Below are 18942 nucleotides of genomic sequence, written 5' to 3'. Positions count from 1 at the left end.
TTATTGTTTGTGAAATATTGTTTAAACAATTGAATATGTTTAAAAATAATAAACTTTTATTATTTAAGTTAAAATATATGAACAAAGAAAGTTTTTGCTAATAAAAGTGTTATTTCAAAGGATAGAGTATGTGTTTTTATTTTGCAATAAACAAATTTATTTATTTATATCAAAATGTCATAAAAATTAAAATGTATCAATCATTATAAAAGGTCATTGAAATGCCCAATCAGAGCAACCTATCCGCTGTCCTGCGCGTAGCACCAATAATTAATGCTTATTTAAAAAAATTCCTGACGCCGTGGTGTTAAGCGCTTTTAATTTTGCAAAATTGCAAATGAATGGTACAGTACACTTCTATGTGCAAAAAAATTTTCACTTGCTATCTGCTTTATTTTCAGTCCTGTAACATTTTGAAAAAATGAATTTTTTTTCCGAAAGCTGTATTGCAAAATTTATTTTGCAAAATCTATTGAACCGATCTTAATGAAATTTACAGTATTGTTTTACTGTATCATAAAATTTTTCAAGGTGAAATATGAAGGTCCTAAGTGTAGCATAAATGGTTGAAAAACGTAAAATGCGAATACTTGTTTTTGTATGTTTTTTTCAAAATTATTGCTATTTTGCAACAATTGTGAGTATTCCTTAAATTTTTAACTAACTCTATATTATAGGAAATTTAATTACGCAACTTTTATGTTAGTACAACTTTTCTCGGAAATGAATACTTTTAAAGTTATAATCAAAAAACCAAGAAAAAAATCGAATTTTTCCTTAATTTTTTGACATTTTGTTTATTTAAACAATGTTCCGGACCTTTTTGAGAGGGAGGATAACTCAAATAATATTATTTGATTTATTTTCAAGCAATTTCTGCAAAAAAATTTGAGTCACCTCTCAACGTCCAAATGTACTAATATTTTTACAGATCCGCCCTGGTCTATTATAGTAATTGAATTAAGAACAATCTGTAGCATTTTCTCGTCTATAAAATGTAATAGCAGCGTAAATACGAGCTACTAGATCTCTCGGACTATTAACAGGTTCGAAGAAAACCTCTATTTTCAAGAATCTTCAGCAAAAAAAAAATCTAAAAGATTTAGATCTAGAGATCTTGGAGGCTATAGTACAAAGCAACTCTCCCAATAGTCGGGAAATTTTTGATTGAATAAAGTTATCTTCCATAATGTGCAGTATCATATTGGAACCAAGGATATACATAATCTAGTTGCTCATCGAACTTGATCGAGCAATGACAGTGGTCAATTGCCATTAAAAAAACCGAAAAAACCAAAAATTGCCGAATGGAAACAAGTTTAACAATAGAATTGGAGCATTATTTTCTTATTTATTCTTACTGTCGTGTTATATTTGTCTGATTATTTTTTAATACTTACATATAAAATTCAAGTCTTTGTATAAAAACATTCAGTGATTCAGATTTATCCCAATTAATGTAGCACATATTTTTCAACTAGTCAAAGCGAACAGCACAGTTTAGCAAATTTTCAGACGAAGATATCAATAAAACATTAATTAAAATTATTTATAAATACAGTTTTATTCATGAAATAATCTTATCGAAGTAAACTTCTTAAATGTGACCGTTGTCAAAACTAGGAAACTCATAATTTAAAAGAAACAATCTACCTAAAATTATTCCCACTATGATAATGTACAGTAGAAAATTACCTACCGCTGTAATAATAATTTGATTGGACAGAATTAAACACGTGATGAAAAATCTTACTATAATAAACGATTTAAAGTTAAAATTATTAAAAAATAATCATATTGAATTCTTTTGCTCTTATGTTAAATCTGTGGACTTATCTTTGCAGACTATCATTTTGAAACCAATAATTTAATCTAGTTGATAATGGAACTGAATCCAGCAATGCAGTGGTAAATTGTCATTAAAAAAAAATGAAAATACGACACTGAATTAAGTCGGTTAGGGAGAAGGTTTGGAACGAGTAGAATATTATATAGTAATCCAGTCCAAATGTTTATCAACCTAATGATAATCACCTAATGGAAGACGTTAAGCAGGAGATGTTTGTAAAGCTGATTCATTTTGGTTTGACCTAAAACAGAAATATGGAGAAACCTAATCAGGCTTTTCAAAGATTCTCATTTGTTTCGAGATTCTGTCATATGTTGTATAATCTGTGTATAATATTAATATACGACATATGACAGAAGCTCGAAACAAATGAGGATAGTTGAAAAGCCCTATTAACCTTCCGCCGGTAACGTGAATTCTTGTAACATAGTTGGTAACGTCGGTCTACGACACCGACTTTTTTAATAATGAATATCTTAGGTTGTGATTTTCTGTTAATATTTTGATGTGACTAAATGTTTAATATAACTATATTTAAATAACAATATAGTAAGAAATGATCAATATTTATTTATATTCAGGAAAAAAATGCACATTAAAAAAAAGTGGCTAATTTTAGATACTAACATAATTGACAAATAATTTACAAAAAACTGTCAAGTTTTTGAATACAAAATATCAACAAACATATCGACAAGGGTTGAAATGTCACAAAAAAAATAAAATTATTCAACAAATGTCCAACACAAACTGAAACTATTGTCCGTTTTTTTCCTCATTTTTTATACACACCACTGCACCGCACTGTACGGTTCTGGTTCGGAATTAGCAACAATTTCGTCAAAAAGTTGTTGCAACCTGATTTGTTCTCTTTCATAATCAATATTCATATACAACTCCTAAAATAAAAATCTATTATTTAAACTGACTATGGACCAAAAACGACAAAAACTGACCGTTAAGTATAACATAAATGGTAACCTCGGTCTCTCACACCGTCAGGTCAAATAACATATGAACTATCCACACTTGGCCACAGATTTTTTAAGAATAAATAGTGTGATGAGAATTTGAAAGCTACCTGGCCGCGGGGACAAAAAAAATGCTCATTTGAGTTTTACCGCGAAAAATCCGCTACGTCGGTGTCAGGGACCGTACGTTACCACTCGAAGGTTAAAGAATCTCTTAAATCTCATTCACTAAAAATATACTACACTGTTTGTTCATAATAATCAAGGCAGATTAAAGGAATTTTAACTATTTCTTCCTCATTAATATTATATACATTATTTTGGAACAGTGTCAAGTAGTAGACCCCAGTCCAAGAAAAATTATCACATCGAACGTCTATGTCTATCTATAAGTTACGTGTTGATCTGTCGTAGGAACACAAATCTTGTGCCAAAAATGCTTTTCGTTATTGTTTACAGCTCCTACGTAATGAGTTTAAACATACCTTCAAAGTGAATCATACAGTGGAGTCGATGTATATAGTATGTCTTTTAACACGTCATAACATAATGGTAAATGGGACGTTGAATCGGCCATTAAAACTGTTTATTTAGTATTGTAAAATAGGTTTTTGATGTTGAAATATTAGTTTTATCTTTTGTCGTTTTATTATTTGGCCTTTACTAATAATTGACCTAGGTTTTTACAAGCACTTTATAGTCTCGGTTTTTAATATAATATGAAACTTAAAGTTCAGAAGATCAATATTATTACAGGAATTAATATTAAAATAAAACTCGCCAGTCTTCCGGGTCGAACAGCGTCGATATTCACTATCCGAGCTTTCAATGTCCTCTCTGACGTCATCTTCAGGGCTTTCGGGTCTCAGTCTCCTGAGCCCCCAGACACTATACTGTTCACTGTTCACTACAATACTGCTGCTTCGGACGGGAGTAGTGTTGCCCAAAATCGGTCTTGGTCTTGTTCTTGCGTTTTCGCAAGACCAAGACCAAGACCAAGACCAAGACCGCCTAATTTTAGCAAGACCAAGACCAAGACTTACCGTGCAAGACTTGAGCAAGAACAAGACTAAGCCTGCGAGACTCTTGCGTCTTGCAGTTAGAACTGAGGGTCGTTTTAGGGAGTACATATATAAGTTTGGCTGTATTCTTAGATACTCTACGAGAAACAAAAAAAAATTGTAAAAAAAATTTGGAAATTGGATTTATGCGCATTACGAACAATACCATAAACACATACATAGCGAATCAAAATATCCATTAAAAAACACTTGACACATTTGACATGTACTCAGAGGTCATTATTATAATGTAAAAATAAAATACTTTGTTCATTCTTTCCCAGCGTCGACTTCTTCGGTCTGAAATTAATTGTCCAGGCTTTGAGAATAGTCGTCTTCTAATCATAATATAACATTCCTGCATTGCGACGCCTACAGTAATATCGAATAATATCGTATATGTACAAACTTTTTAAAATTAATTTATTAGTTTTCTAGGAATCCAAACACCAGAAATGGTGTATCCGTATACATATACAAACATAATATAGTAAGACCATTATGTATTGTTTATGCTGACTGGTCACTTGGCTAAACAAAATTTGTCGAAACAGCGCGGCTATTATTTAAAAGTATTCTAAGATAATGATACCAGACAAAAGTACACACAATACCGGATATTGTGTAAACAAAATACCGAAAGATTATTTTAACGATATACACTTCTCCAAGAAATTAACCCACCACCTTAAACGGGTCATTTTTAACGTCTCAAATTTCCCAAACCTGTTGTCCGATTTAAGTGATTTTTTTAAATATGTTGCCTTATTCTATATGTAATAATATTGTTGCTAGACAGGTCAATTATTGTCATAGTATACCGGGTGTACCAATCAAACTGTGTTTTTTCTCACTCTGTGGAATATTCTAGCATTATTCAAGCATGCAATAGCATACTAAAATTAAAACCCAACTATAGCCTCATATTTTCTTAGCATTATGATTTTTTATTTTCACTTATATTGGATAAGAAAAAAGTTATTCATTAATACAGGATGTTTTTAAATAAGTATGGCAAACTTTAATGGGTAATTCTGCACGAAAAAGTAATGAGAGTTTGCTTCATAAACGTTTACTTTTTAAATACTTCGTTTCCCAAATAGGGGGTGTTGAAATTTTTCTTACAAACTGACGATTTATTTATTGCTCTAAAACCGGTTGAGATATGCAAATGAAATTTTGTGGGTTTTAAGAGGTAGTTTTAACTTTAGTTAGTTAGAACATAATATGCAGGTATCACTTAGATCGTTGGTTCAAACCCCACCCGGTGTCAGTTGTTTAGATATTTATTAATTTGGCTAGTCTTGACTATGGCTATGATATTCAAGCTTAAAATGTACCTCTCTGTTACGTTGTTCTAAGATATGCAATAGGGTAATGGGCAATTGCGAGACTTGCAAGACTCTTGCTGCAAGACCAAGACCAAGACCGGGAGCGCAATACCAAGACCAAGACCGGGAGCGCAATACCAAGACCAAGACCAGGTATACTGGTACAAGACCAAGACCAAGACTGTCTAAGTCTCGTCTTGATCTTGAATTTGGGCAACACTAGACGGAAGACCGTTCATTTATACCGTCGATGGTATTATTCCCAACCAAAATGGTAAAATGCATTAAGATGCAACAATTAAATTCAGACCATATGTAAAGCTTCAGAAACACCTTTACATATGGTCTTGTTATTATCTTCAAATTCCTTCTTGTGAGCATTTCTGGATTGCTTTTGGTTTTATTAAAGAGATTTGACGATGAAATAGTGGGAAGACTTACGAATACTTGTACTGTGACAGGGCCGGATTTAAGGGGGGGGCAGGCTGGGCAGGTGCCCGGGGCCCCCACATTTTGGGGGCCCCCACAAAGCCCCAAACTTAAAAAATCAGCACATTATTCACATAGAATAATTTTTGTCAATCAATTAACTGTAATATTTCGTTATATGGAAGGTTTCTCTCCTATTAAAAATGTATTTTTGGCAAATTACGGTCATAAAGCAGAAGATATATTGAATACATTCTTGCAAGAAGATGATATCGATTTGAAAAGTTGCAAGGGACAGTCCTACGACAATGCGTCAGTTATGAGTGGAAAATACAATGGTGTTCAGCTAAAATTTAGATAACACAATATCTTGGCGTTGTAGATTCCATGTGTCGCCCACTCTCTAAATTTAGTTGCTAATGCTGCAGCTAAGTGTTGTCCTGCTGCCATAGAATTCTTTGATTTCTTGGAAGGACTGTATGAACCCTATGTATTTTTCACTTCCTCTACATATAGATACAACTTGTTAATCGACTGTTTAAAAACGTCTTTAAGCGAGAGCAACGCCGACCATGGCAGAAATATTATTGTTCCTAAAAAAGAGTAAATACATACTACTAGACGGTCGTCTAGAAGTGATGCCGCAAAAGAACTAGTTAAAGGTTATAATTTGATTAAAGGATTATTATCCAAAATTTCAAAAGACTATGGGCAACAATTTGAAACTCGTAGCGATACAAATGGTTTGTACAATCGAGTGTGTTTACTGAAAACAGGGATATTTGCAATATTTTGGAATGAAATCTTAGAGAGGACAAACAGCACAAGTCGTATTCTCCAAGATCCAAATATTGCCCTTAATTCAGGAGTGGCGGTACTTAAATCAATTAAAAAATTTATATTCTTTTAAGGAATATTTCAGAGACTGAAATGACAACATCTGAGACATTTAGGACTCAAAATATAGCTATTATAGATCACTTCATTTCATCTTCACGTCATAGGCTTTCGGCATATAAATCCCATATAAATCCATTCATTCCAATTTTGGATTTTTACATTATTTGGAAATTTAACTCCCAATGGAATTGAAGCTCACTCACTGAAGCTTACCCACAATTATAGCAATGATTTAGATAAAAAAAACTAGGTGTCGAACTAGTACAATTTGTAGAATTTTTCAATTCATTTAAAGAGGAAATCGGCTCATCAAATATAAGTAAAGAACTTCAAATGTACCGACGGGTAAATGAGAAAAATGTGAATGATGCGGTTCCAAACGTTCTGGTGGTAACTAACTGCAGTGGAGAGAGATCATTCTAAAAATTTAAGTTAATTAAAAATCGACTTCGGTCTATGATAGGCCAAGAGCGTTTGAACCATCTCTTTATAATGAGCATTGACCACAATGCCTTAAAGCAACTAGACATGCCCGACATATTCAAGGAATTTTCAGTTAAAAAATCTCGAAAAGTACCCGGACTTTAACCATACCACAGTCATAACAACAATTTGTTTAATGGTAGGAGGTAGGGCCCCACAACAATTCTGCCCAGGGGCCTCCACTGCCTTAAATCCGGCTCTGTACTGTGATTGATGATGAAGGTCTAGATATGAGACCAATTAGTACAATATCCTAAATTATAGGTTAAGATGATTATCTACCCATTTCTTCTTCTGGTGGTGCTTTCTCCTTTAGTGGAGGTTAGTGATTACACTGGCAAATCTCTCTATGTCCAATGTGGTTTTAAACAAAGATGTTGAATCAAGGCCGGTCCAGTCTCTGATATTTTTAAGCCATGAAATCTGGCGCCTACCGGGACCCCGTTTTCCTTCAATCTCCCCTGGATGATCAGGGTGCGAGGCGGTACATTTCGTTTCTGATTATGTCTTCTAGGTAACTAACTTTTCTAACGTTGATGAGTTTTATCAGTTTCCAATCTGTGTCTGTACCTATTCTCCTAAGGACATATTTTCGTTGGTGGTGTGGATTTTCCAAGGTATTTTCAAGATCCTTCTTGAAGCCAGAGTTCAAAAGCTTCTAACTTGTTCATCAACGTTTTGTTGAGCGTCCAGGCCTCCGTTCCATACAATAGTATTGACCATACATAGCAATTCAGAAACCAGACCTAAGCCTGATATTAATACTATGGTTACAAAATAAATTTTTCATTTTGATAAAGTCTTGTGGGGTTACCTCTATTTATTTATTTATATCCCCATTTTTTCACAACTCTCAGTGACCCTATTCAATATTATATACCCATTTAATAAAAGGAAAATGTTATGATGACGATGAATCCTAATTTCGCATGTTATTAGATACCGTCAGATGGTGAATTCTTTTTTTACAAAGTCAAAGATTTCAACCTAATAAAAATATTCAAAATATTTAAAAATATCCAAATAACTCTAAAAGATATTTAATTAAAAACTTATTGGACCATTTTCCTGGTAACACCTCCATGGCTTCTAAAAATTGCAAGCCAGATGGATGCTGAAGCAAAGAAGACAAGAGGGAATTCTAAAAATTTGCAATTCACGACCCCGTCTGTTCAGTTGGTAAATTCCAACTGAAAATGGACCTATGTGACTCAAAGGAGTAATACTAATATAAAAAATAAACATGTCTTGTTTTTCACTTAGTACAGAGAGCGCAAACCAGCACTCTAAATCGACGATTTTCGACTCTAATTGGAGTCATCATCAGAGAGCAGCAAACCTACGCCTCTCTGATGATGACTCCAATTAGAGTCGAAAATCGCCGATTTAGAGTGCTGGTTTGTGCTCTGTGTACTAAGTTAAAAATAAGACAGTTTTGCCTTCGCATTGCAACTGAATAAAAATGGTATACATTTTTATCTTTTCTTTTACATTTATATTTTTTTCCAGACAATGACAGCCGCGACGGCAGCTCATATGCCGGAAACTATTAAGCTACAACTGCGCAAACCAAAGAGCTGGCATTGGGAGTTGTCAACTTCGAAATCGTCTCCGAACATCATACTTCCCGTCATCCAATTATACGATTACAAAGGTCAACTACTGGTCGAAGCACAGGATCAAGGCAATACTGTCAGAAATGTTTGGGGCTCGAATCTGGGCCTCAACGAGGATGGCAGAAATGGGAGTTCGAAGAGGAGCAGACGTCTGCTGAGATCTAGGTAAGCAAGACACACAAATCGTTATCTAAAGAGTAAATAAGTATAATTTTATCTATGAAGTATTCTTTCTTATCGTCGGTTTATTGCCATTTCAGTAAATGTATTACAGGTATACCCCCATATTAGATAACACTAGTTTTACTCGGATACTTTGCGTATTATCCAAATTGGCTGGATAAAAGGCAAAGGATATTAATAACTTCTTGATTTATCCGGATTATCCAATGTTAAATGGACATAGTACATTTTAAACCTTGGTATACAGGGTGTTTCAAAAAGGTATGTCATAAATTAAATCACGCATTCCGGGGACAAAAATAAATTGATTGAATCCAACTTACCTTACCTAGTACAAAAGTCTACATAAAAAAGTTACAGCCCTTTGAAGTTACAAAATGAAAATCGATTTTTTTTTCATATATCGAAATCTCTTAGAGATTTTTCATTGAAAATGAACATGTGGCAATCTTATGGCAGCAACATCTTAAAAAAATTAAAGTGAAATTTGTGCACCCCATAAAAATTTTATGCTCCCTTAAACCCTCCCAAACTTTTGTGTACGTTCCAATTAAATTATTATTGTGGCATCATTAGTTAAACACAATGTTTTTAAAACTTTTTTGCCTTTTAGTACTTTTTCGATCAGCCAGTGTTTATCGAGATATTTTGAATATTTGTCGAATACACCACATATTTGTATATACAGAGTCGGTATTTTCTTATCGATGGTATGTGCCTTTAATAAGAGCAACAAAGAGACATGCATTTATTATACATTTAAAACGGGTTAGAAGGTATTGGGCGGCCGAAGTGGGAAGGGTCACCAAAAAATTTCGCGTTGTAGGTATGGCTTTGTCAGACAGCGTTGCCGAATTTGGAAATTATCAAAAGAAAATATTAAAGTAGAAAAAATAATATAGTTAACTTTTTGTAAACAGATATAATAAACAAATTATTTAAAAATAACGAAATATTGTTTTCACCCATTTTAAAAAAATGTGAAAACGTTGAGTTATAATTCAACGTTTATTTTTTTACTTATATTTTTCTTTTAAATAATTTGTTTAGTAGATGTACTTATTTGTTTACAAAAAATAATATAGGTACAGTAATGAGTGCGCTATTAAGAACCGGCAAAATAACGCAAAAGATGGAAAGCATAATACGTTGTGAAATAAAAAGAGATGAAACTAATAGAGATGTAAAATTATCGATAGGAACCTATAAATTTACATAACATTACATAGTTTCGCACCTTTAGACATATCTGAGGAGTATAACAAATCTAACCGTGACAGGAGAATTTTATAAAATTCTAAATGTTTTCTGTCACAGACGTCTAAAGGAGGGGAAACTATGTACCTACCTGATGTAATGTAAACTTATAGGTTCCTATCGATAATTTTACACATCTACTAATTTCATCTCTTTTTATTTCACAACGTATTAAGTTTTCCATCTTTTGCGTTATTTTGCCGGTTATTAGCGCGCTCATCACTGTATTATTTTTTTTTTCTACTTTGATGGATAATTACGCATGTCTGTCTCTCTCAGAGACTTTGTAAACACAACTTTTCCGTCATTAGATAAGACAGGACAACTGAGCTGTCGAATGAAAGCTCATTACCCAACGATCTTATTAAGGTGACAAATTTGACCTTGCACTTCCAGTTTTAGAGTTGAAACTTGAAGTACTATTTTAAAGTCGCCCAATAAATATTATAAACGACTTATTATTGGACGCGCTTTAGCAAGACGAAAACCATTATATTTTTCCGGCTTTGTGCAAGTCTGTCCGTCCGTCTGTCTATCGAATATAACTCCTACGTTATTAAAACACTCAACTCCGGTAGCGAGATAATATAGCAGGAGACCTGAAAGCTACGGGCGTGGAGAACTGGACAGAGATTGTCTAGAAGAGTGAAGGCATGCTGTCGAGTGGGCTAAAACCCACGAAGGGTTGTAACGCCACGTAGTAAGTATGAGGTGTCGAATTAAGGATGGTATTAAAGCTGAGAAATTGGACTTCACACGACACGGATACGGAGTTGAGCGTTTTAATAACGTAGGAGTTATATTCGATAGACAGACGGACGGACAGACGTGCACAAAGCCGCAAAAATATAATGGTTTTCGTCTTGCTAAAGCGCGTCCAATAATAAGTCGTTTATAATATTTATTGGGCGACTTTAAAATACATAGTACTTTAAGTTTCAACTCTAAAACTGGAAGTGCAAGGTCAAATTTGTCACCTTAATAAGATCGTTGGGTAATGAGCTTTCATTCGACAGCTCATTTGTCCTGTCTTGTCTAATGACGGAAAAGTTGTGTCTACAAAGTCTCAGAGAGACAGACATGCGTAATTATCCATCAAAGTAGAAAAAAAATAATACAGTGATGAGCGCGCTAATAACCGGCAAAATAACGCAAAAGATGGAAAACTTAATACGTTGTGAAATAAAAAGAGATGAAACTAGTAGATGTGTAAAATTATCGATAGGAACCTATAAGTTTACATTACATCAGGTAGGTACATAGTTTCCCTCCTTTAGACGTCTGTGACAGAAAACATTTAGAATTTTATAAAATTGTCCTGTCACGGTTAGATTTGTTATACTCCTCAGATATGTCTAAAGGTGCGAAACTATGTAATGTTATGTAAATTTATAGGTTCCTATCGATAATTTTACATCTCTATTAGTTTCATCTCTTTTTATTTCACAACGTATTATGCTTTCCATCTTTTGCGTTATTTTGCCGGTTCTTAAAAGTGTAATAATTACTGTACCTATATTATTTTTAATGTTGTTCTGAAGCTATTTTCTTGTGGCATTTTTATAATCAAGTATATTCAAATGGGAAATAAGCCACAATTTTACCTAAAAATGATTTTATTAACGTTTCGACGCCCAAGTTATTTTGTATTTTGACAACGACACCCGACTTGAGCGTCGAAACGTTAATAAAATCATTTTTAGGTAAAATTGTGGCTTATTTCCCATTTGAATATACTTGATTATATTATTTTTTGTGAACAAATAAGTACATCTATTAAACAAATTATTTAAAAGAAAAATATAAGTAAAAAAATAAACGTTGAATTATAATTAAACGTTTTCACATTTTTTTAAAATGGGTGAAAACAATATTTTGTTATTTTTAAATAATTTGTTTATTTTATCTGTTTACAAAAAGTTAACTATATTATTTTTTCTACTTTAATATTTTCTTTTGATAATTTCCAAATTCGGCAACGCTGTCTGACAAAGCCATACCTACAACGCGAAATTTTTTGTTGACCCTTCCCACTTCGGGCGCCCAATATTTTCTAACCCGTTTTAAATGTAAGTATAATAAATGCATCTCTCTTTGTTGCTCTTATTAAAGGCACATACCATCGATAAGAAAATATCGACTCTGTATGGTTACGTAAGTACCTATGATATACCTGTTAATAATCTGAAAATTTATTTATAATTTACATTTTAGGTATATTTTGAAGAAGAAGCCACATCTCGATTAAAGATGACTTATCAAAAAAAGACTAAGAGACAAAAAAGTTTTAAAAACACTGTGTTTACGTAATGGTACCACAATAATAGTTTAATTGGAACGTACACGAACATTTGGGGGGTTTAAAGGAACAAAATCCCCATAAATTTTTATGTAAACGTATTAAAAAAGAAGCCGCATCTCGATAAAAATTAGCTTATCGAAAAAATACTATGAGACAAAAAAGTTTTAAAAACGTTGTGTTTAACTAACTGTACCACAATTTTGAATTAATTGGAACGTACACAAAAGTTTGGGGGGGGGGGGGTTTAAGGGAGCAAAACCCCCATAAAATTTTTATGTGGTGCACAAATTTCACTTTAATTTTTTTTAAAGATGTTGCTGCCATAGGAATGTCACATGTTCATTTTCAATGAAAAATCTCTAAGAGATTTCGATATTATATGAAAAAAATCGATTTTCATTTTGTAATTTCAAAGGGCTGTAACTTTTTTTGTGTACACTTTTGTACTAAGGTATGTTGGATTCAATCAATTTATTTTTGTCCCCGGAATGCGCGATTTAATTTATGACATACCTTTTTGAAACACCCTGTACACAGGGTGTTTGGTAAAGAATGGGCCATAGCTTAACCTTAGATTCCTGAGGTTAAAATAGGTCGATTTAAGCTAACTTAACTTAGTACGAAAGTAGATAATAACCGAAATACAGGGTGTCAAAGTTAAACTTTTATTTTATTTATTCTTGAATATTTCCTAACAGATAATAGATATCAGACATCAGATAATAACACGAAATTTGGGAAACGGGGTTTTTTGGGACGAGAAATCTAAATTCGTCATCAAAAATGATGTATTACCCAGAGGGCGCCACATACGCCTTTCAGCGCTTATTTAATATGTTCAATTTTTTTTATTACCCACTCTACATACTTTTTGAATCAAAACTTTTATTCTCTTAATATTTTTACTTAAAAAAGGTATACTACATTCTTCTCGCTAAACTTAACCGTTTTCGAGATAAACGCATTTTAAATCTGCGAGGCAACGTAATTTTTTGCATATCATTGTAGTTACACCCAAAAAATAACACCCTTTCTACAGGTGTTTGCTTGATGTAAGGGTTGGCCTTCTGTTATTTTTTTCTTGCTAGTTATCATAAGCCTTGTCTTGTTTGCGTTTATATTGAGTCCTTATTGTTGACTGTAATACCTAATTTTGTTCATAAAGACTTGTAGGTTTTCTAGATTGTCCGCAAATAGGTACTATGGTGTCATCTGCAAATCTCATGTTGTTGAGACAGTACCCGCTTAGTAGAATACGTTTCTTAGTTTCGTGCAAATCTTCGATAAATATTTTTTCAGAGTAGTCTGATTCCAGTAAAGGTTTCTAGGTATTTCCAGATGTTGGTTGTTAATTCTTGCTTCTTTTAGTATTGGCATTATCTTGGCGTGCTGTACTCGATCAAACGCTTTCTTGTAATCAACCAGACGTGCGTATAAGTACGTCGTAATTGACATCTCTGGAATAAGACTTGAATTGAGAACAACGCTTCTCTAGTACCAAGAGCATTTATGAACCCGAAGTGGTTGGGGCGAATTTGGCTTTCACACAACTTGTAAATGGACATCCTAAGTCTTGACGTCACAAAATTGGGAGGAGCTTATATTTGACTCCAAACAATTTTGTTTATTGTTTAACACTCATAAGGAATTTTTAATCTTTTGTTTACGTGATTTGTGTGACAAAATAAGACTTTTCATTTAGGTATTTAGTTAAAGAAACGTGTCAATTAAGAGATTTTTATTCGATTTTGCCCAGGTGAGTTAATTTAATGCAATGATTAGAACGTAAACAGTTTTGAGGTTATGTTTATTTTAAACCACTAAGGAATAAAAACCACCTGAGCAAAAACGAATAAAAATCTCTTAATTAACACGTTTCTTTAAGAGGCTACAGTAGCGATCAACAGGTAGCAACAAACGAGTTCCAAGATTGCGGCTCTAATTTTGAATATTTTGTCGAGATATTTGGCACACATATTCGTAATATAATAAAGAATTGCGGTACAGAGCCCAATTTCAGAAATATGTTAGTACGTGGAAATTACTCTATAACTAAATAAAATATTGAAAAACGGAGCCTGTACCGCCATTAAGAAGAAAAAAAATAAACTTTCTTCAAATAAACTTTTTTATCCCTTGCCTAGATTTTGTGTAATCTTGGAACTACTAAATTTTTTTATTTCTAACAAGAAATCAAACATATTATAACTAAATAACTAATTAGGCAACATAGAGAAATTATCACTGTCATTTTGTCATCTTTATCGATATCTGTTCAGTGTAGTAGTGTGTTAATTTAAGAATTCGTTTTTGTTGTTTCATAGGAAAGTAGTGTTTATTGATAGTTAATTTATTATATATTTGTTGTTATATAAGTTGTTGGCCTCTTTGAAAGAATAGATTGTTTTTAATTGTGAGTTTTAGTTATATGTAGATAGGTAAAAAATGTAGATTTTACGTAAAAATATTTCGAATTCTAATGCGAGTATATAAAGTTTTAGGAAGATTTTTTATTCTAAAAATATCATCAATAGTTTAACAAAATGGAAAAAGTAAATCAAACGAAAAATAAAGTGAAACCGTCCAAGAAAAAGTTCATTAAAAACCGTGCCAAAATTATGCGAAAATCGAAATTTGTTTCGCTTCACAACAAAAAATGATTATTTATTATTGTTTTATTATTAGATATTTCATGCAAATACCTTTCTAAATACCTATCTTAACATAATATTTTCACCCATTTTGGTTTATTTTTATAAATATCTATTTATTAATAATAAAATCGTTTTCTATTACTTTCATTTAGCGCGACTATGATATTGTCAAAATATTAAACTTAGATAATGTCAAAGATTACCACTGTTGCCAAAGTTTATGATACTATCTCCCGAAGTTATATTTTTTTGTTAGGTACCTGTTGATCGCTACTGTTTACTCTTAACGAAATACCTAAATGAAGTCTTATTTTGTCACACAAAGTACATAAATGAAAAATTACTTATGACGATTTAACGTTACAAACAAAATTGTTTGTGAGTCAATATAAGCTCCTCCCAATTTTGTGACATTTGTGACGTCAGACTTAGGCTGTCCATTCTCTTTAAGAATATCTTAAGGAATAATTTTAGGAGATGACTCATCAGGCTTACCGTACGGTATTCTTCGCATTTTTTGGCTCCTGGTTTTATTGGAAGTACAATAAACTCAGACTTCAGCCATTCTGTTGGTATTTCTTCAGAGTTGTATATGTTGTTGAGTATCTTTTTGACTATTCCTATTAATTCGTTGTCCATTAGTTTCAGCAGCTCTGCTTGTATATTATCGGGATCTGCAGCTATGCCATCTTTTAGCTCTGTTATGCGGAACAAATTTCCTGCTGTAATATTCTTGGTCCACCATTTAACTCTTCTTCTAACTCAATGGTGTTATCTCTTTGATCTTCAAATAATTTCTCTAGGTATTCTAAATTATAAACGGATATTGAACAATTGAATAAGATAATATAGTATATAGTGTTAACCGGATAAATCCAGAATACAATAAAATATTCACAAATATGTAACTTTATCCAGTATGCTTGGATAATTCTAACTCTATCTGGGTAATTCTTGTATTATTCGGTATTCGCGTTTTAACCGTAATATTATAGGTATACAGTGATGAGCGTGCTAATAACCGGCAAAATAGCACAAAAGATGGAAAACGTATTAAGTTGTGAGATAAAAAGAAATGAAACTAGTCGAGCTGGGAAATTTAGCGATATTAACCTAAAAATTTACATTATATTGATTGATTCCCACCCATAGAGGTATATATTAACATAGAGTGAGCCTACCTTCCGCGCTTCTTGACGACAAGATCTCATGCACTGGTTTGCGGCATCTCTTTCTAACACATTGTATCGACAAACTAAGATTACATTAAGTGTGAGTATAGACACCGAAGGGGAGGACTACTGTCGCAGCTTTACTATGCGTAAGAGTGAAACAGCACTAATCCAAATAAAAAAGATGGTGTCGTCACTTCGCTCTGAATGACACTCTCTCTATGATAATATATAACTCTATGTTCCCACCTTTAGACGTATCGAACGAGTTTGGCAACCACCACTGTCACAGTGACAATTTTAGTTGACATAATTCTCTGATACGTGTAAAGGTGGGAAACCATCGATATAAATTATAGTGAATTAGTATGTCAATATTTCTTTTTATCTCACGACGTAATACGTTTTCCATCTTTTGCGCTATTTTGCTGGTTATTAGCACGCTCATCACTGTATAAAGTCCTTTTCATGAGCATTTTTGAGTGCGTCACAGTCTTTCGATTTCTTTCTAACGCATTAAATTGTATGTGACAGAAGAAAGCCACGACTGTGATTACAGACATTTATAACATTTATTCTAGTTATTCTAGTTGTCGGTAGATGGCGCTATAATCGAAAAAAAAAAATATTTACGAATTATATCATATATCTACGAATATAATCTGTACAATTTATAAGACTATACAAATCAAATAAAATACCATTTTATAAATGCAATAAACACAATTGATTTGTTTTTATGCCAAATTACAAATAAAATGTGACAAATATCAGATTTAACTAAAATGTCATGTTAGAATAAATGTCATAAATGTGTATTATCACGGACTTACCTTTTTCCTATTATTTGTGACGCACTGAAAAATGCTCATGAAAAGGATTTTACCTAAGATACGTTTAAAATTAAATTTTTTACGGTGTTTCTCATAAACTTCTCGGTAAATGGTTACAATTGTGCGCCTTGTATATTGAACTAAGAGAATTATGATAAAACTTTCTAAACGCCTTCTGCTCGAAACTTCTCTCATCTTTGCCTCGATAAATCTACCCAAACTAACGGAATTCTTTCTTTTTGCTTTCCGATATCATCCAGAAGCGACACGTCGAATTTTCTAGTCTCGCCGAACACAAAAACTTCCACAGTTTCTATAAATCCGCAAGAGAGGAAACGTCCAACACAAAGAGGCGATAACTCGGAGAAAGTCGGGACTTCCAAAGAAGGTGGAAAGGATCAAAGAAGCTATGCCGTGATCCGAGAGAATGGACGTGGATTTTGGGAGCATAGACGGGACAAGGGGGTGCTTGTCGACGAAGGGGTTAGGACGAATCCACTGGAGAAGTCGATGAGTGAATTGTTGGGCGAGAAAAGAGGTAAGTTGTAGTGAGTGTTTCTACAAGTTTCCTGTTATCTAATGGAACTATCCTGCTGTGCTGTTAACTTTGTTAAATAACAACTGTTATAAGATATAATTGAACTTTAACACGTTTTCCTGAAAAAACTATTCCGGCTTCCTTTCCGACCCTAGTACAGTCACTGAAGTTTTTCACTTCCTATTTCGTTGAACCTCCATCGATTTTCATGAAAATGGGTGAGTAGTTAGAGGATAGCCCAAGAAACAAAAGGGACATCGTGATAACTTGCGCTTTTATCCTGGGGGTGGATGACACCGCTGCTCGGAGATGATAATTATTTTATTAAATATAACCCCATAAATCGAAAGAGGGACAAGTTCTAATAGTATGATACAATTGATACAAAAGATGGCATAACCCAGACATCCAAAGTGAAAGTTATCCTCCAATACCAAATTGTTCTATATGGTCCACATAATGTTCAGAAAAAAGTCACACCATTTTGGGCGTCGGGTTGGGGGGGGGGGGAGAGGGGGAAGAAATCGGTAAATTCGTAGTTTTTTAGGATGTTCGTCAATATTTCTAAAACTATGCGGTTTAGCACGAACAATCTTCTATATAGGAATGTGCTACATTAAATTTGAAATAAAAAAGGTCCTATGCATAATCCTTCTAAAATGAACGGTTCCAAAGTTACGGAGGTAGTATAGTATAATTGGTCCAAAAAAGGCCTAACCCAGACATCCACAGTAAAAGTTTTCCTCCAACACCAAATTGTTCTATATGGTCCACATATTGTTCAGTAAAAAGTTACACCATTTTGAGCGTCCGGTTTGGGGGGGGGGGAAGTCGGTAAATTAGTGGTTTTTTACGTTTTTCGACAATATTTCTAAAACTATGCTTTAGCGTAAACAATGTTCTATACAAAAATGTTCTACATAAAATTGAAAACAAGAACGGTCCTATACATATAAAATTAACGGTTCCAGAGTTACGGAGGGTGAAAAGTGGAGGTTTTCGATACTTTTTATATTTTTTGGGAAATTGATGATGATTTTGGGTGGTGAGGTTGACGTTTCTTCAACGGCTTATAACTAACATACCATCGGCCTCTGAAATAGCAAATTTTATTTACAAAACACAATCCTGTTAAAGAAAATTTCTTTGATCAGTAATAATAAATTGCCCAAAAAATATAGAAATTATAGAAAACTTCCACTTTTCACCCTCCGTAATTCTGGAACCGTTGATTTTATAACAATTATGTTTAGGCTCTTTTTTGTTTTAAATTTTATGTAGAACATTTTTGTATAGAACATTGTTTACGCTAAAGCATAGTTTTAGAAATATTGACGAAAAACCTAAAAAAACTACTAATTCA

General features: G+C 33.1%; 1 protein-coding gene across 2 annotated transcripts in view; it reads left to right on the top strand.

Moving 5' to 3' along the window:
• LOC114344785 (uncharacterized) overlaps window positions 1-18942 on the top strand; it is an 834291-nt gene that overhangs the window by 21555 nt on the left and 793794 nt on the right. For both annotated transcript variants that reach the window (XM_028295620.2, XM_028295626.2), the window contains exons 2-3: window positions 8534-8805; window positions 17302-17579. In XM_028295620.2, coding sequence (XP_028151421.2) covers window positions 8537-8805; window positions 17302-17579 — 547 coding nt within the window. In that variant the 5' untranslated portion in view covers window positions 8534-8536. The remainder of the gene's footprint in view (window positions 1-8533; window positions 8806-17301; window positions 17580-18942) is intronic.

Source organism: Diabrotica virgifera, chromosome 1, assembly GCF_917563875.1.
Source record: "Diabrotica virgifera virgifera chromosome 1, PGI_DIABVI_V3a".
NCBI lineage: Eukaryota > Metazoa > Arthropoda > Insecta > Coleoptera > Chrysomelidae > Diabrotica > Diabrotica virgifera.
Note: the sequence above shows the minus strand (reverse complement) of the source record. Positions and strands in the feature narration are given on the sequence as shown.